The following is a 17058-nucleotide window of genomic DNA, read 5'->3' as shown; positions in this document are numbered from 1 at the left end:
GGATAAACATTATCATTTTTTTTCTAAACAGAGAGCCTCGAAAAATCATCCTTCATAAGGGCTCCACAGGACTTGGTTTCAACATTGTGGGAGGTGAAGACGGGGAAGGCATTTTCGTGTCTTTCATCCTAGCAGGTGGGCCTGCAGATCTCAGTGGAGAACTGCAACGAGGAGATCAAATTTTATCTGTAAGTATTTCTGTTGGGCTTTCCTGACCAACTTCATCTTGTTCTTTGTCTATACTGCAGGGGTCACACAGAGATGTCTTTTTCGTTTCCATGTTTTGAAATCCAACCTGCAAAAATTTATTACTGAATATTTTGGGTTTGGTTTTTTTGGTTGGTTGGTTGGTTTTTTGGTGGGTTTTTTTTGCATTTCTCAATGTTGTTACTTGAACTTAACTCAAAATGAGACTTTCACTGCTTAATGCTATCTACGGTATGGTGACTCTGCAGAGAGAACCTAAGAACAGTGCAGACCTAAGCATCTCCCAGTTTGGCCCACGATCCAGTTCCATTTTTCCAAAAACACACTACTGACTTCAAAGATATTTCTCAATTTCGGATTTTCTTGGAGGAGAGCAAGCAGTACAATGAAATCATCTGTACTGAGGCTGCCACCTAGTGTGCACTAAACTGCTTAACAGGCAGCTCAATACAAGAAGGAGATTAATTAGGTTATGTTAATTATCTCTGTGCCTCTAATGAATTTGATGATCCCTCTGAAATTCTTTTTCAAATTTTAGTGGATAAAAGGCTTTGTAGCTTGAGGTTATATTTTGCATGCTTAGTCTCAAAAACATCTTTTTAATTTTTCTTTCATGTATATATTGATACCACACATTTAAAAAGCAGAACATTTATGTTTTAGGCTCTGTCAAGTAATTGAACATGACTGAAACAATATGAATGTAAAGGATTTTGAATTACAATGAAAGCCTTGAAAATGTGGTTGGATATCCATTCACATTATGCTGCCTTACAGAAAAATAAATAAACTATCCTAAATTCGTACAGTTGTGACTGTTTCATGCAAAGCACATCAGTAGTCTTAACGCAAAGAGCTGAAACATGGGAATTATTTATCCCACGAGTGATGGACCCACTGGGCTGCAGTGTCACGCTGCCTCCCAGTGTTGTGCTTTCTATCCCTGTGAATCCTGCATACTTGGCTGCACTTTGGTTATAGTTAAGGGTGGATGTGGTTATGCAGCACTTTCCTGATCACTGTCTAAATTCATAAGAAAGCTGAGTATGGTTTTCCTATATTGCTAAGGAGTGACTTGGCTATTCTATGAAAAGTGAATTTACCTTCCACCTGTCAAAGTTTTGGTGTAAAAAGATGGCTGGAACTGTTTTGCAATACAAAGAAAATCTGGTAAGTTATCACTAAAGAGATGCAGTAACATGACCTAATGATCATAATAGTGTGTTTTATCTAGACCTATCCCTTAGAATTGCTGTAAGAAAAAATGATAAAGTGCAAGTAAAAGATGTTTAGGTGCCTGTGTGAGTTGACACGGGCAGGCAGCTTGAACAATCACAAAACCACGGCTGAAATGTAAAGAGTACATTTATTTCATTACTTCACTGACTGGAGGATTCCGAAGCAACACCAAGGTAGAGGCACATAAGTGTGAACACAGGCACTGTTAGGCTCCATCCATCATTGCGGACAGTGGGCCTGCTGTTTGCACCAATTTATCAAGGACCTGCACACTTGTAGTTTACAATCATGCTGTGATCTCCCTTGTGCTTTTTTATGATCTCTGAGCTTTAATCTTCTCTCTCCCTAAACAGGGAGCTCAAGTATGTCAATGAGACTGTGTCCAAGCCTCTCAAAACACCCACATTATCTCTACACAGAAATTCTACTTCTCAAAACAGAGGATAAACAGCAGCAGGCACAATATATGAGGTTTCCCACACTGTTATTCTCCAGGCCTTAGCATTCCCAACTGCAAAGTTACTTGAACCAATCTACCATCCTCCTCGCCATTCTTTCACTTTTAACCCTGTCCTCCCAACGGTGCCTTAAAGAGTTCTTCAAGTAGAAAGTTTGTAGGGAACTGCAAGAAGACCAAAATAGACTCTCATACAGTTATCAATATGAAGAGATAAGAAAGTCAAAGGCCTGTACCAAGAAGAGCACACACAAGAAACCCAAAGAATAAAAATAGAAATTTCTTTAGGACAAATATCCCAGAAGTTCAAATTTAAAAGTCCATTTTCCTTTATTTTTAAGCAAAATATATTTAATGTTGTAGAATGCAGCAGCAGTTGAAATTTTAAACTCTGATTTTTTGTCTGTCTCATAATGATGTTTTCCATAAATTCTAATTAATGTTACCAGTGTTGCATCATCATTTACTTGTCATGCAAGACTTGTTTATTTGTTCATTAAGTAGAGAGGGATGGAAATTATTACAAATTAGACTGCGTACATATCCCCAGGCACTCACCCAGTCAGGCCCCTGTTACTTATTTAGTCACAAATAACTATTATGGATCCATTTTTCCATATTCAACCAAAACCCATTTTATGCACAGGTTCCATTTAGAGCTCATTAATCTTATACCATTGTCTAGTGAAGGGTCCCAGACACCTTAATTTCATAAGGGCTGCACAGAAAAGGTCTGTTTCTCTCTGTTTGTTCCTTCTTGTGTCATCCCTCAGAAACATTTATTTCCCTACAGAAATAGTTTTCCCGTTAGTTTCTCAAAGCATAAGTCTGATTTACAAGAACAAATAGTACCCTTAAAGCAGCTATTTCTAATTAACTGAAGCTTGGTTAAATTTCTTACAGATAGGAATCGTAGTAAGTGATTTAAACTTCAGACATCTGGATTTAATTTCTCTTAAGATTGGTATTGCGGAATTACAGTGAAACCACAGGAGTTGTATTGTGATATTTTATATGCTGTTAAAACCTGCTGTGATCTGCTTTCTGGCCAACCCCTCTAATATTTATTCTCTTTCAGAATGCTACTTTCTTCATTGTTTTTGTTGTCCCTGCCCATTGCAAGGGAGTTGGACTAGATGACCTTTAAAGGATGTTTCTAACCCAAATTGTTGGGTTTGATTCTATGATTCTCTTTAATCCTCTAATTTAGCTGGTGTCTTTCTGTGTGACCTTAGGCAAGGTACTTCATTTTTCTAAGCCTCAGTTTCCAGGTGAACAATGAGGATCACAGCACTTTCCTAATTCATGCCTGTGCTGTGATTATGGCAAAGTATTGACTGGTTGAGAGCTGTGTATGCTCACCTCTGGGAACATATCTATAAAAGTACCTAAAATAGACTGCAAATACGAGTGAGACCCAGCAGAGCTCTGCCTTTATATGCATGGCCTTTCAGTGACACACTGGATATATACATAGTCCCACAGTATACATAGCCCACAAGGCTTGGACAAATCCCATAACTTCTGCCTCTCCTTCTGCCTGACCATTGGGATGGGGTCCAAGCCTACAGCCCACCAGGGGCACTGGGAAAGGTGGTGTCACAGCCTTGGCCTCATGGATGAGTGAAACTTGAATTTATTTTTCCCAGATGCCACCAGGCGGCAGCCAAGGATCAGTAATGATAGCGGTCTGCCTTTGGCTGAAACCTTAGGAAAAGTAGCAACAACTGGGGTTTTTTCCCATTTTCAGTTGTTTGATTGGAAATGTTTAAAACTTATCTCAGAAAGCAGGCTGGTATTCTCAATGCTTCTGTGCAAAAAGACAAAATGAATCCTATCTGAACTTTGAAGGTCAATTGAAGAATAATGGAAAATGTTCTGTGTCAAAGACTAAAACATTTCAAATAGCATAAAAATGAATTATAAAGTTACATTCATGAGAAGAAAGTTTTTCCCCCTGAAATGTAAGATGTTTTAAATGCTGTTCTCATCTTACTATAATTCATTATGCTCTTTTGAATTGCCACTAAGCTAAACATTTTCCTTCTAATTTCTGAATGTCTTCAAAATGTAGTAATACATGTATCATCAGCATACGTTCATAACAGAATATATCACTCCCTGTAGTATTTTCCTCTATTAAGTATATTTTAACTATTATCAAGTGGCATTTTAAATTCTAATTGACATCAATGCTTGATTTACTACGTGCTGTCTACACACAGATTAAATTTCATCTCAGATACTTTTAATCCAAAATTCAGAATATTAGTGGAAGAATTTATTTCAATTTAGAGCAGTGGAAATGAGGTGCCAGTATGTTAAATGATTTGTTTAAAATCATTTTAGAAGTCTGAGCCAAGTCTAGACTTAGAGGCTGCTTGGACTCGGATCTAACCCCAAGTTCTCCATCTGTTGGGAAAATGCAGTCTTCAGTAAAAATAAAATGTAATGTTCCCTGATGCCATTCTTGCAGTTTTAAGTTCCAACGCTAAGGAATATATTGCCTATTAAAACAGCAATGGGAATCCAGTGTTGGTTAGTTAAAGTCACCTGCATGAGAACAAATTATTTCCATGAGCCATATGCATAAAATGGCCATAATTGTACATACACTCCAAGAGAAAGCAGTACAAATGTTATAATTTTAGGAAAGAGGCACATAGTGAATACACTGCAATTTTTAGGGGAAGTTCCTGGGAAGACAGGAGAAGCAATACGGTCCTTCTCAAAGAAAAATTGCCACATCATTTTTTGCCTCACAATCTCAAATCAAAATCATGATAAAATATAACTCCTTCTTTTAGGTGTCTAAACTCAAATCTTTCAAAGCACTTTCAGTGCCAAGTGAGAAACTTTATCAAGAGGTACAGGACCTGAAGCACAGAGAATTAATTTACACATGTAAATTCAGCAGCAAAATTCAGATTTACAATTTCACACAAATAATTAGTGCATGTTGCTCCTCAAATTCCTATGCCAAAATTACTTTTCAAACAGTTTTATAATTTTCCATAAGGCTGCATCAAGGTGAAATTGTATACAAATGAGAGAATTGAGGTGAATTAATAGCCATAAGCAGTTAACAGCAAGTATTAACACTTGAATCTTAACTTTTGAAATTACTGAATTTTAGGTCTTTGGAAAAGATCAAACCTCAGACTAAGATACTTAAATTTAGACATCATGTTTGCTGAGTGTCTGGTTGCCGCTAAAATCAGTGGAAGCTAGAGAGCAGTTCAGCTGGCCAACTGCGAGCTGTGTAGAGCAAGCTGAATTGCTCTGGAAGCTTTGTTATCTGTGTTTACTTTAAGCTTATATATCACATGAATTCATATCTATATTTAGGTGTCTTAAACTGAATCTCTTATTTCATGTGTGTATGCCCTTTTAATATATATTTGCTTTTTCATCTAACACTGTGCTTGCTTAATCACAAATAAAAGTAAAATAAAATTGAGGATCATAAAAGCAGTACCAGTTTTATTTCATTCTGCTGTAGAAATGCTTTATGCCTTGTGGTTCAGAATGGCTGGATGCCTGTAGCCTGAAAGTAGAATCAAGAGAAAAAGTAGCCTGCTTGCTCTGGAACAAGATGACTGCTCCCAAGCAGTGCATCCACAGTTTATCTTAAGGGAATAAAACAAGTTTCCTGATGGTTAATTGCTCAACAGCAACAGGAAAGAGTAGAAAAAGAACAGGCTGCACTGCAAAGAGACACATAATACTCTCTTAATACTTCAATTTCCCCTCTCATTTAACCTTAAATAGATGAATGAACAGATGAAACAAAGCCATTCTGTATGATGTTCCTGTTGATCAAATGTAGTATCAGGATGCATTTATATATGGGGAAAGACACTATATTTTTTTCCTTGCAACTTTCTGAGAATGAAACAACTATGGATTGGGAAAGGGCTAGAGAAGATACTCTGTAGGGTTTTCTGTCAATGGTACATGACTTTATATATGCTTAGTTTGCAACACCAGTAGTTGTGCATCTCACTTCAATATTGTCTCTGATCTTTTATACAAGGTTCTCCCTTGTAGAGGAAGGTGTTCTCTTATATTGATCAGATTTTGTTTGCGTCTGTGCATCATCCTGCTGTCATTTTTTGTGACGTTTGCTATCCCTTATGAACAGTTTAAACACTTCTTTCTGCTTAGTTCTTTTTTCCAAAATGCAGATGGCTTGGAAAATGTTTTGAAACATCTCTATAGGACCTGGAATCTTTTCTCCATGGAGCATCAGTTTGACACCCTTATGTAATGGTGTTAGGATTGTAACATATACTCCCTTTGCAATATTATTTGCAGAGGCACTGACTATATTATTAGGACGCTTACTTCCCTGTGATGATGTGAGTGCTGTATGACTCTGTCCTCTGGCATAGGACAGGCTGTCAGGTCCTGTGGCCTTTAGCTGTAATTGCCTATAAAGACTCGAGCAATGTTTTTAGTCAATACGTTTACTATGTTAACTAGCTTTTTAGTAATGTATAGAACACTGTATGGTATATATTGAGAATATTAGTATATGATCAGTACAGTGATTCAAAGGGGGAGACCAATGCCTGGACTCTAATTTTAAAGAGATAGAATTTGTTTGAAAATTAAGCAAGAATTTGTTGCTAAACATATCTAAAGGATCAATACTGAATGGTAGTTGATAAATATGACAGATCTGTAAAAAGAAAATCTCTAGAGAGAAAATGAGCTGAGAGTAAAGATGTTGTCATATGTTAATGGATGACACCAATTAGGACAGCTAGATTAAGCTCCTTAGAAGCACAGAGTGGATCAATCTAAATTCAGACTTTGCTCATGCTGGGAAGCACAGAGTCCTTTAGGCCCCCTCTGTAGCTAATGGAAAGATGTAGCCACTTCTGAGTACAACTTACCTTGCCCTAAAGTAGACATTTTACATGGGTCAGATGACCATTTTGCAGTAAAAATTTATATTTCTTTTCACTGGTTATAGAGAATTTGGCATGATTCCCTTTATTAAAATAGATTCTGTCCAAACTGACCAAACATTCATGAATCTTTTTGGTGGAGAATATGGAAAAAAGAAGTGTAGATCAGATAAACTCAAATTTTATTCTAACCAGTAAGGAAGAACAGCCTAAAAATGGGAGAATGAAACAATGAAACACAACTTGCCTTTGAGTAACAATATAATGTAGTGGCAAAGTTTATGATTTTGTGCTGAAAGGAAATGAGGGAGTAACATGAACTTCAAAAGCAGTTTGCTCTACATTCACAGTGGTGAAACTCAAGTAATCAAAAAGTGAAAAAGTTATTGAAAACTTAAAGCTGATTTAATCACTGTGACTATAACAACCCAGGTCCTAAAAATGTATGTTAGGTAAAATTTGGGGAAAATTTAGTAGGGCAAGATATAAAGTGGATTGTAAGTTTCAGGAATTAGAAAAGGTAGCAAGAAAATGTTTGATGAAAACAGAAAAACAAGCAATAAATTAATTTCGCAAAAAGTTGGAAGAAAGACTATTTAAAAGTGTGACCATGAAAGTTCAAACCTTCAATGCATTTTTTTTTGTTTTGTCTTTAAAAAAAGACGGATCCACTGTCATCCAATTAGGGCAGTTATGAGGAACCGGGGAAAAGTCTTTAGAGTGGACTAAGGCAAACCCAAATTAAAACTTAAACAAATTAGCTATTGAAAACAGTCCTTGTATACTTATGGAATGCAAACCATTCATAATTTTATTCAAGAACTGAAGGAATATTTGGGAGTATAGAGAAGCTTGCCCAATTTTCCAGGAAAACCTCCAGGAGAAATAATCAATCTATTTGCAAATACTTAGAAAACAGAAGGAAAAGTAATAATCCCAACGAATTTTGCAAGAATAAATTGTAAAATATAATTTTCCTTCTGAAAGAACAGCAGCCACAGGGCTGGAGAAGAAACCATAAATGTCATTTTACCACAAACTTTCTGCCCCTATAAGCTGCCTATCAACATTTTCATACAAATTCCCCAAAAACACAGAGAAAACTACAGAAAAGCGAAGATGTTCTAGTGGCAGGATCTCATGGGAAGATCTAGGGCACACCAGCTGGTTAATACAAGGTCAGACTTTGCTGACAACATTGGGAATTCTCGGATTTGAGGATGTTAGAAATGGTAATAGTTCTCTCAGAAACCTCAACCTTTTTATGTTTATATGGGATCATCTGGGTGCACAGTGCTCTCTGCCTTTAGACATAAACTTAGTTTCACCTCTTAAAATGCATGCAGACATATGTTCAGTACATGATGAACCAAAAACATTTCGCAAAACTGAATCACTTATGAAGCTTCCCTGTACAAGAGGAGATATTTAGAGGTACAGAAGGCCACTGGACACCCAATGAAGAGAAGCTGAGTGCAAACACAAATTTATGCTTTTGAAAACCCTCTCTTTTTTATATTTAAAGAAATGGGTCTTTGAAAAAAATCAAAGTCTCTTTTCCCATGAAGCCTTGGAGTTTAGAACTTATGTCAGGAAAGCCCTAGCATCCTACTTGACAGTAAAAATCCATTTTAATGAACTATATCCATGTTAACACTAGCATCTGGAAATACTCACCCTTGGAAAAGGGACCTGTTAGGAAACTGGTTTTCAATGTTATTGGTAAACATACATGATCTGATGGCTGGAAGTGGAACTTAGACATATTCAGCCCTCAAATATGATGCACTTATTTTGTAATCAGGGCAACTGGTTTGCATTGCCATAGAAGCTCATAGACTTGCCACTTTATAACTTCAAAATCAAATAGGTTACTTTCAAAAATACAAGCTTAATGGAGCTTCCAGGGAAAAAAAATTACCACTGCATGTTCTGGAAATCTGTATACATCGGTGACTAGAGCTTCCTTTTGTCTCATTAATCTAGAAATTTGTCTTCCAGATGGATTTCTCTCTCCCCACCACCCTCACCCCTATTTTTCTGCAATCCATAACATAACATAACATAACATAACATAACATAACATAACATAACATAACAATTGCCTTGATTCAGTAACTGGTTCCTAAATTAACGATCAGAAGTTAATAAATTATAAATTATAATAATCAGAAAATAAATTATACTAGCAGTTCTCATAAGTAGGATATGTCTTTTTTGCCCAAAAATGCTAGCTATCAGACTGTCAGTTCTGTGTCATGCAAAGCTAGTAAATTGGCCTAGACTAAGGGGATGCGTATTTTTGCTGTGATGAAATCATCAGTTGTCTCTAAAACATTCATTTTACAATTGCCTAAGTGAGTAGAAATGATCTGATGCCAGACTGCTTGCTCTTCAGCTCCTTATAGTTTAAAGAGGAATTTACACTGAGTTTAAACATTCTGACTTGGCAAATTTTGGTTTAACACTGTCAAACAGAATTATGTCACATCTGATACACTGAAGACTCGGAACAAGCTTTACACCCCTCAGTGTCGCCTTACTGCCAGCCTCAAAACAAAAAATTGAAAGCCAGACTGCTACTGCTGGACAAAGTGGCTACAATCTCTGAGCTTTATTCATTCAGAGATTTGCTCCAGGCTGGACCTTTGCCTTGTACTCAAATAAACTAGACTCTGGGAATCATTCTGCTCTACTACCCAGTCAGTTTTGGGTTTCTGAGTGATTAAAAAAATTATCATATGACATGAGCTGCAAAGCAATAGAAATTGGCCATCCATTAAATAGGATATTGGAGGGATATCTGCAATAATCTGTTGGAGGAGAATTTCAAGATCCCTTGGAAAAAAATATAAGATAGATATGCCCTGTATCTGAACAAGCAAACCACCAGAACAATACCAAAAGCAAAATCACTCAAAGAATACAAAAGCTATTTCCTTTCCACTGTTTATAAAAAGCATGGTTTATTTGAGAGTGCAGAACATTGTCTATTCAAAGTATCTGTGTTGTATAATCCTTATCTACAGAGCCACAAATAAACTATGAATGTTGTGATTCAAGGAGTTTTAATACAAAATGTGAGCTCTGAACACTTTCTTTATCTAGAGCTGAAGATTCCAGTAAGTCACAGGGTCACAGAATCAGAGAATATGCTGAGTTGAAAGGGACCCACAAGAATCATGCAGTCCAACTCCTGGCCCTGCATAGAACCCTCCCCAAGAGTCACACCGTGTGCCTGAGAGTATCATTCAAATGCTTCTTGAACTCTGTCAGGCTTGGTGCTGTGATCACTTCCCTGGAGAGTTCCAGTGCCCACCCACCCTCTAGGTGAAGAACCTTTTCCTAATATCAAACCTAAACCTCCTCTAACACAACTTCAGGCCATATCCTTGGGTCCTGTCACTGGTCACCAGAGAGAAGAGATCAGTGTCTGGCCCTCCTCCTCCTCTCATGAGGAAGGTGTAGACTGGGATGAGGTCTCCCCTCAGTCTCCTCTTCTCCAGGCTGAACAGACCAAGTGACCTAAGTTCCTCCTCATACGGTTTCCCCTCAAGGCCCTTCACCATGGTTGTTGCCTTCCTTTGGATGCTGTCTAATAGGTTAATATCTTTCTGATATTGTAGTGCCCAAAATTGCGCACAATGTTCAAGGGAGGCCTCACCAGTGCAGAGCAGAGCAGGACAATCCCCTCTGTTGACCAGCTGGTGATGCTTTGCCTGATGCCCCCCAGGACACGATTTCCCCTCCTGGCTGCCAGGGTACTGCTGACTCAACTTGCTCTTGACCAGGACCCCAAGTCCCTTTCCACCACACTGCTTTCCAGCATCTCATTCCCCAGTCTGTACGTACGTCCTGGGTTGTCTGAAGTTCTAGTTCCAGAGCTTCATACCTGGTGTAGAAGGTGCCACTGCTACTTATCCGATTCTGAGGAGGAGGAACCATTCTCCCGGTATATGCAGTGACCAGCGTCCAGCCTTCATCTTTAACAGACTCTTGACTAGCGGTCCTTTGACTAATTACCCAGCAGGGTTCTGAGTCCACCTGCTTCTCCACTACAAGAGTCTTGAGACTGTATCATCTCCAAAAATAATCAATCTCTCTCTTGCTCGTTTGCTTGAATGCTATGTAACCTCTTCACTTTTTCCCACAGCTCCTTCACCTGGTGACACAGCTCTCAGTTTACTTTCAGCCATATTCATTGTCTCATGGCCCCTGGGTTGAATTCAGTATAGATTTGGCATGGCACAAGCCATGGCCATCTCACCTCTCACAGGCCACAATGCCATATTCTCTGGATGTGGAAATATGTAAAAACCTATCAAGCAGAGATCAAGGCAGGATGTCAGTTTTTGAATTCACCACTAACTCAGTGCTCGGGTTCAGATAAACCACCAATGTCCTTCTGTCTCTAAGCAGCCTCTGAAATTGTTTTACCTTTTTATTTCAGTTCCTGAGTACCCATTGTTTATTGACTTCAGCTGAAATTAAGTTCTTATCATCTCTGAGGTATAAGGAACTTGTTAAAATGGAAACCTTTACCTCATTTCAGAATTAGGAGAATTTCAATCATTACTTTTGCTTATATCATCCTTTGAAATTCAAATGTGAAGCAAGAACCCTGTAGTATTATGAGCAAAACTGAGCAATGCTGGTTTAGCCATATCCATATACCGGAAGGAAAAATACCTTTTAGAGCTGTGTGAAACCAAGGTATATGAAATAAATGCTACTAATAGGGAACTGTCTAAATTACTCCAGATGAGAACAGGAGACAAGGAAATCCAAATGCTGAAAACAGAATTAGGTAGGAAGAGGAATATTTCAAAAAGGCAGGAAAGTAAATGGAAGTAACAGTCATGTAAAGTAAAAGCTGTAGGAGAGAGAAGGGACAGTTAGGTATTTTATCAATTCCGAGGAGGAAGAGAGCAGGAACTGCAAAGGAGATGGAATATATGAAGGCTTGAAAAAATGACACTGTCATGAGATACATGAAATTAGATGGTACCAGAAATATAGTGTTGTTTGAGTGACCATGCAGGAGAAGGGAAGATAAAAAAGCAGCAATTAGATTTTAATTTAAGAGCTAATTATGACCTCTCCATTTTAACAATAATGAATATTCTTACTTACTAAGTATATGTTTTTGATGGATGAGTGTTTCATATATGAAACTAATGAAAAATAATATTTATATTTATTTTAAAATTAGTTAATAAATATTGGTCTTGGTTATTAGTGAGTACACTACTCCAATAGGTATTTTTCATTGGTAATACTAGTTGGCTTTATATGCAAAAAGTACATGTGCCTCTGTCTAGACTTTACCATTTAGTAATGTGACAAAATGCCATTGATCACCTTGTAGTTGCTGGATCACATCCAGTTCAAGTTGGTAATTGAACAAGCTCATAGCTATTTAGTGACCCAAATGAAATAAGTTTCATGTGCATTCAGTGAGTCTGTGTGTCCTTTTCAAAAGCTGTCATTTATTTCTTAAACTAGTTTTATTTTTTAAAGGTAGTTTTAAGAAATTCTGATGGAACTGAGGGGAAACGTCTCTTAAGCTGTCACTGCAGTGAACTCTTCAGGGAAATTATTTCAGTCTCAAAGTTTGTTAATCTGGCATCATTCATAAAAGCTACAATTACATGGGAAGCAGATCTTGTATCAGAAGAGTTTCTGTACAGTTTCTGTCTTTGCCTATGGTTAAAGGCTTAATTGGTACCATTTGGAATGATTCATGTGGTCTGGTGAGTCGTAAAACTTGTTGGTTCCTACTGTAAATGAGAGTGTGTGCAAGACACATCTTCAATAACATAATATTTTCTTTCTGCTTCAAAACTACTTTGATACCTCTTTCTTTTGGTTTAGCTGCCTTATTAAAGTTCCTGGCAGTAAAAGGCATGATGTAGGTTGTACCCCCACAGTGGTTCTTGTTTTCCACAGAGAGAAGACTTTGCCTCTAGAACATCCAGCTCATCCGAGCATAAAGACCAGCTTACTAGAGGCAAAAATCATAACTCTAAGGTAGCCAGACAAGGAAAATTGAAAAGGTCACTGAAATTGCTGGCCCATGAAAAGAGAGAATGAGGATGCTGGGTATGGAGAAGAGCAGATAAGCCACGACACTGTGTTTTCAGTGGAGTTCAGAATGAGAAAACTGCTGTGCTTCTGTGTGCTGCAGTTCTAACAGTTCTAACTAACCGGAAGAAAGGGTAGGCACAGAACAGATCAGGATAAGTGAGAAAAATGAGAGAAAAGTAATAAAGCAAGCCTGAAAATTTAACAGAGGCTAAACTGGAGAGTGAAGACTCTAGTCCCCTGTGCATTTCTCCTTTCTTTCTATTTCTAAACACTTTCTTCAGCAGCAAGGCTCTCCCATATTGGCACTTCTGCCTGTTGGGTGCCACCCCCGCAGATATGTCCTGGAGTGTCCGTGGCACGGAGTCTGCCCTGCTTCCACAGCTCTTCCAGCAGCACCAGGCAGAGCCTTGGCCTCAGGCTGGATGTGTGGTCTTCATTTTGCACAAAGCTGGTCTGTCTTAGCTGAAGATCGTTGCTCAAGGGCTGTACTTTGGCGACATGCCCTTGTTTCTTAGAATTATTGTACTTTTTGGTGGACTGTATCAGTTGTCAAGAGTTGTGTGGACTGTTGTGTAGAATGATTATGCCACCTGCTTTTGAGGAAGGTCTTCCTCAGACATGTCCAGGGGAGATCATCCCTAATGTCCATTTTTCCAGTGTTCCCTGTCTTGCTGGAAGACCATGCTTTCATCACCTAGGGGTTGATACTCTGTATTCCATTTCCAATGACCAAGCAGGACTGCTGGAGAACATGGCTCAGCTTTCCTCTCATCTCTTGTTAATATGCTTGAGAATACTCAAGTTGATGGACAAAGTTAAGGCAGATAAATAGTGTTCTTTGTATCTTCTCTTAGTGAAAACAGTGGGAATTCTGGTGGTAAATGGTTGTCTTTATTCAGACTTCTGTTTGCTTTTTCAAGTTCCAAAAGCTCTTATTTTATGAGTTCAACAAATAAAAGAATTTAGACACAATTTGAAAACTCTGCTCTATAGTTTGTTCCAGGGTAAAAAAATACATTTTCTTCACCATTTAATTTACTGTATAAAAGCATCATCCTATGTCAGTGACAACTGAAAGAATAAATTAAAAGAAATCCTTTATGTTTCCTCCCCAGGGAAGGGAGGTGTTTTTCCTTCCTTTTCCAACTCAACAAGACATTCCAAGTGTTCATTTAATCACTGTACAACCACAAAATAAGGTGGATTGAATACAGAAGTTGCTAAATAAACGAAATTATTCTGCCACCCTCTATTTGACCTACATACAAATCATGCTCACATTTCAATGGAAGACAATCAGACTGTAGCAAGTCCATTTAGGATACAACTAATTTGTGCTAGTGTAGGCTACTCAAATATTTTAAAGGAAATATAACTCTTCCAATTTCAGAAAAGTTTGATCTATGCAAAAGTAAATCTTATCTTTCATTTCAACTGTGATTCAGTATAACTGAAGTAGGTCATGCTTTATTTTGAGTCAATGAATGCAAAGGCAATTAGTGTAATTACTGTGAACTATACTTGCGTCTTTTTCTCCATCTTAGTTTAGTTTTGACTGTATTTTTCTACTACAGTCTTCTATTGCGGCTCTTCTCTTTGTAAGCTTTGGAACTCCTTTTTGCCACAGCATGCAGAAGAGACAGACATCTGTATAAGCTGCAGGCTCTTCTTATTTCCATTATGTCAAATTCATTTTGAAGTTAAGCATCAGAAATTGTGCAGTCAAGTTCATTCTGGGCCAGGACATCAGGGCTGTGCACTCAAGCTCAGAACAGCTACTTTGCTTATTGTATAATCCTTCTTAAGGGAAGTGAGCCCATTTATAATAGGGGGAAAAAAAAAAAAAACAACCAAGCAAAACAAAAAAACCCCAACAAACAAACAGCAACAAAAAAACCCCACCTTTGATATATATTAAACTCTTCTGTCCACACTTGCAACTTTTTCTGTAGGTTTTTTTACATCCTTTTATTGATTATTCATAATATAAATTATCTTAAATTAATTGAAAGCAGTAATTGAAATCAGATTTAACAATTTGCAGTGAAATAATATCACTGCACACATTATTATAGGACACTATAATAAGACATTGGTTTGGAGGAAGAGGCAAGACAGAGTATTATTTGTTTTATTCTTTGAGAATTCTTGTTCATTTTGGTCCAATGGTAAAAATTTGATTAAAACATATAAATTAATGGTGCCTTTCATCAAGATTTAATGTTGCTACATGAATATGCTTTTAAATATTGAGAAAAGATACCCAGAAATCAAGATAGCATCCATTCTTCTTGTTCTTTACCAAGTCAGAGTAGGTTATAAGTAATTTCTAAATTTAACACCTATTATTCTACAGTGAGAATCTGTCACTGTTGGTGAGCAAAATAACATGCAAACAGACTTCTGCATACCTATTTGGCAATGATTATTTGAGTTTTTTCTTCAGCTCTGCATCTTCAAGAGAGAGATCACTGTTTTGACAACCTAATGTAGTCAGGTCATTTATCTGTTCGATATTACTTAATCTGGTTTGTCTAGCTTGGTTATCATCTAGATAAAACTTGCAAAAGATAGAATTTATGTGTTATTTTTCTCTCTGACATTTCTTTTCTTGCTTTTTTGATTTCAGCCACTCAGATCTGTAAGTCCTCCTCGAGTGTCCATCCCCAACTATGTCCCAACAGAAAAATGAAATTAATTTCAGAGAAATTCATTCACTACAATGTGTTGTGTTTGCACCTTAGGCAATCATTTCGTCTAGAACAAAGGTGCAAAGGGCAGAAAGTAGCCAGCTGCTATTTCAGGGGCTTCTTGTTTTTCTGTGGAAAAGTGAAAAATGTTTGTGTAACAACTTCGGTGGAATTCCTGTCTTATATTTATAGTCTTGATGCATTATTAGAATTTTACTTATTAGCTCACATATACATAGAACTATTGTTTCTCAGAGGAGATGGAGAATAAGCATGTGATTTCCTTATTCTTTCATACATCGTCACCTTTTGTCTATAGAGAGATTATTGAGATATATTAATGATTTTTAAAGCTTCTGTACTATTAACACAATTCTTACAGACCATGGTGTTTCCCTACATTGCTTAAGAAAGGTTTGTGTTCTGAAGACTGCAGTCTTCAAGCTTAAGCCTAAACAAAATTAATCTTTTTTTTTTTTTTCTTGGAACTTTCTAATGCTGACTGGGTGACATCATCTATATACATCTCCCAAACCCAGGGGCTCAGGAACTCAGGAGTGTTCTTTAAGCTTTTCTTCTTCTTTCTTGGGACTCTCTCAAATTCCAGTTATGAATGGGGAAAAAGCACATAGATAAAAACTAAGTTCTCTATTAAAGGAAAGGTTCCATGGCTTCAAAATTGTCTTCTTCAGAGACACAGAATCAAGGCTGATGTTTCCTTTATGGAATGATATAGACATTGTGCTTTCTAAATTTAAGGATTCTGTTCAGACTTCCACAAAACTGTGAATATAGCGCTGAGTTACTGAGTAATTGTAGTGCTGGTACATCTGCGCCCAATGCAATGCAGTATCAAGTGTCATAGCACCATCACTGAGTAAAAATAGGGCACAGCACCTTTTTTTCTAGAGCAGTAGCCTATGTTCCTTTCAGGAAGCTGGTATTCTCTACAGAGGTTGCAAACTACGTTCTAATTGACATAATCTTCCTCTTTAGGTATTTTCACTATTGTACATAAAAATAGATTTTATGATTACGAAAGCTCTGATTGTCTTCTTTGTTCTTTTAGAATTCACTTAATTATTGCCCTCTAAGGGGCTACATTCCTTGACTGAATTTCAGTGAGTTTTTCCCAGGGGTTTATGTGCGCAACTTTGATGAAAGCTTTTGAACGTTTGGCTCATTTTTTTTTTTTAAAGTTTCCTCCAGCCATTAAAACAGCCATTGCTTTCAAACATAGAGATGGGACAACTGAGGACTCTTGTGTATAGACAAATTATGATGTTTATTATATTTGCCCTATGCTTAGAATTTCTGTGTACAGTCAACAGTTCTACAGTATCATGTAGTCTGCTGGATCAGAAACTGTGGCTTAATTTCCTGGGTTTAATATTATTGCTAACACAAATTAGTTTTTCTAAGAGTAATGGTCTAAATGTCTTTCACATACTAGTAAGGACTA

The 17058-nt window shown here is 37.3% G+C and overlaps 1 protein-coding gene across 19 annotated transcripts in view; it reads left to right on the top strand.

The window, feature by feature from the left end:
* DLG2 (discs large MAGUK scaffold protein 2) overlaps nt 1–17058 on the top strand; it is a 997608-nt gene that overhangs the window by 773258 nt on the left and 207292 nt on the right. For all 19 annotated transcript variants that reach the window (XM_017819622.1, XM_017819624.1, XM_017819626.1 and 16 more), the window contains one exon: nt 32–188. In XM_017819622.1, the coding sequence (XP_017675111.1) occupies nt 32–188 (157 nt within the window). The remainder of the gene's footprint in view (nt 1–31; nt 189–17058) is intronic.

Source organism: Lepidothrix coronata, unplaced genomic scaffold (assembly GCF_001604755.1).
Source record: "Lepidothrix coronata isolate B3197 unplaced genomic scaffold, Lepidothrix_coronata-1.0 Scaffold76, whole genome shotgun sequence".
Lineage (NCBI taxonomy): Eukaryota > Metazoa > Chordata > Aves > Passeriformes > Pipridae > Lepidothrix > Lepidothrix coronata.
Note: the sequence above shows the minus strand (reverse complement) of the source record. Positions and strands in the feature narration are given on the sequence as shown.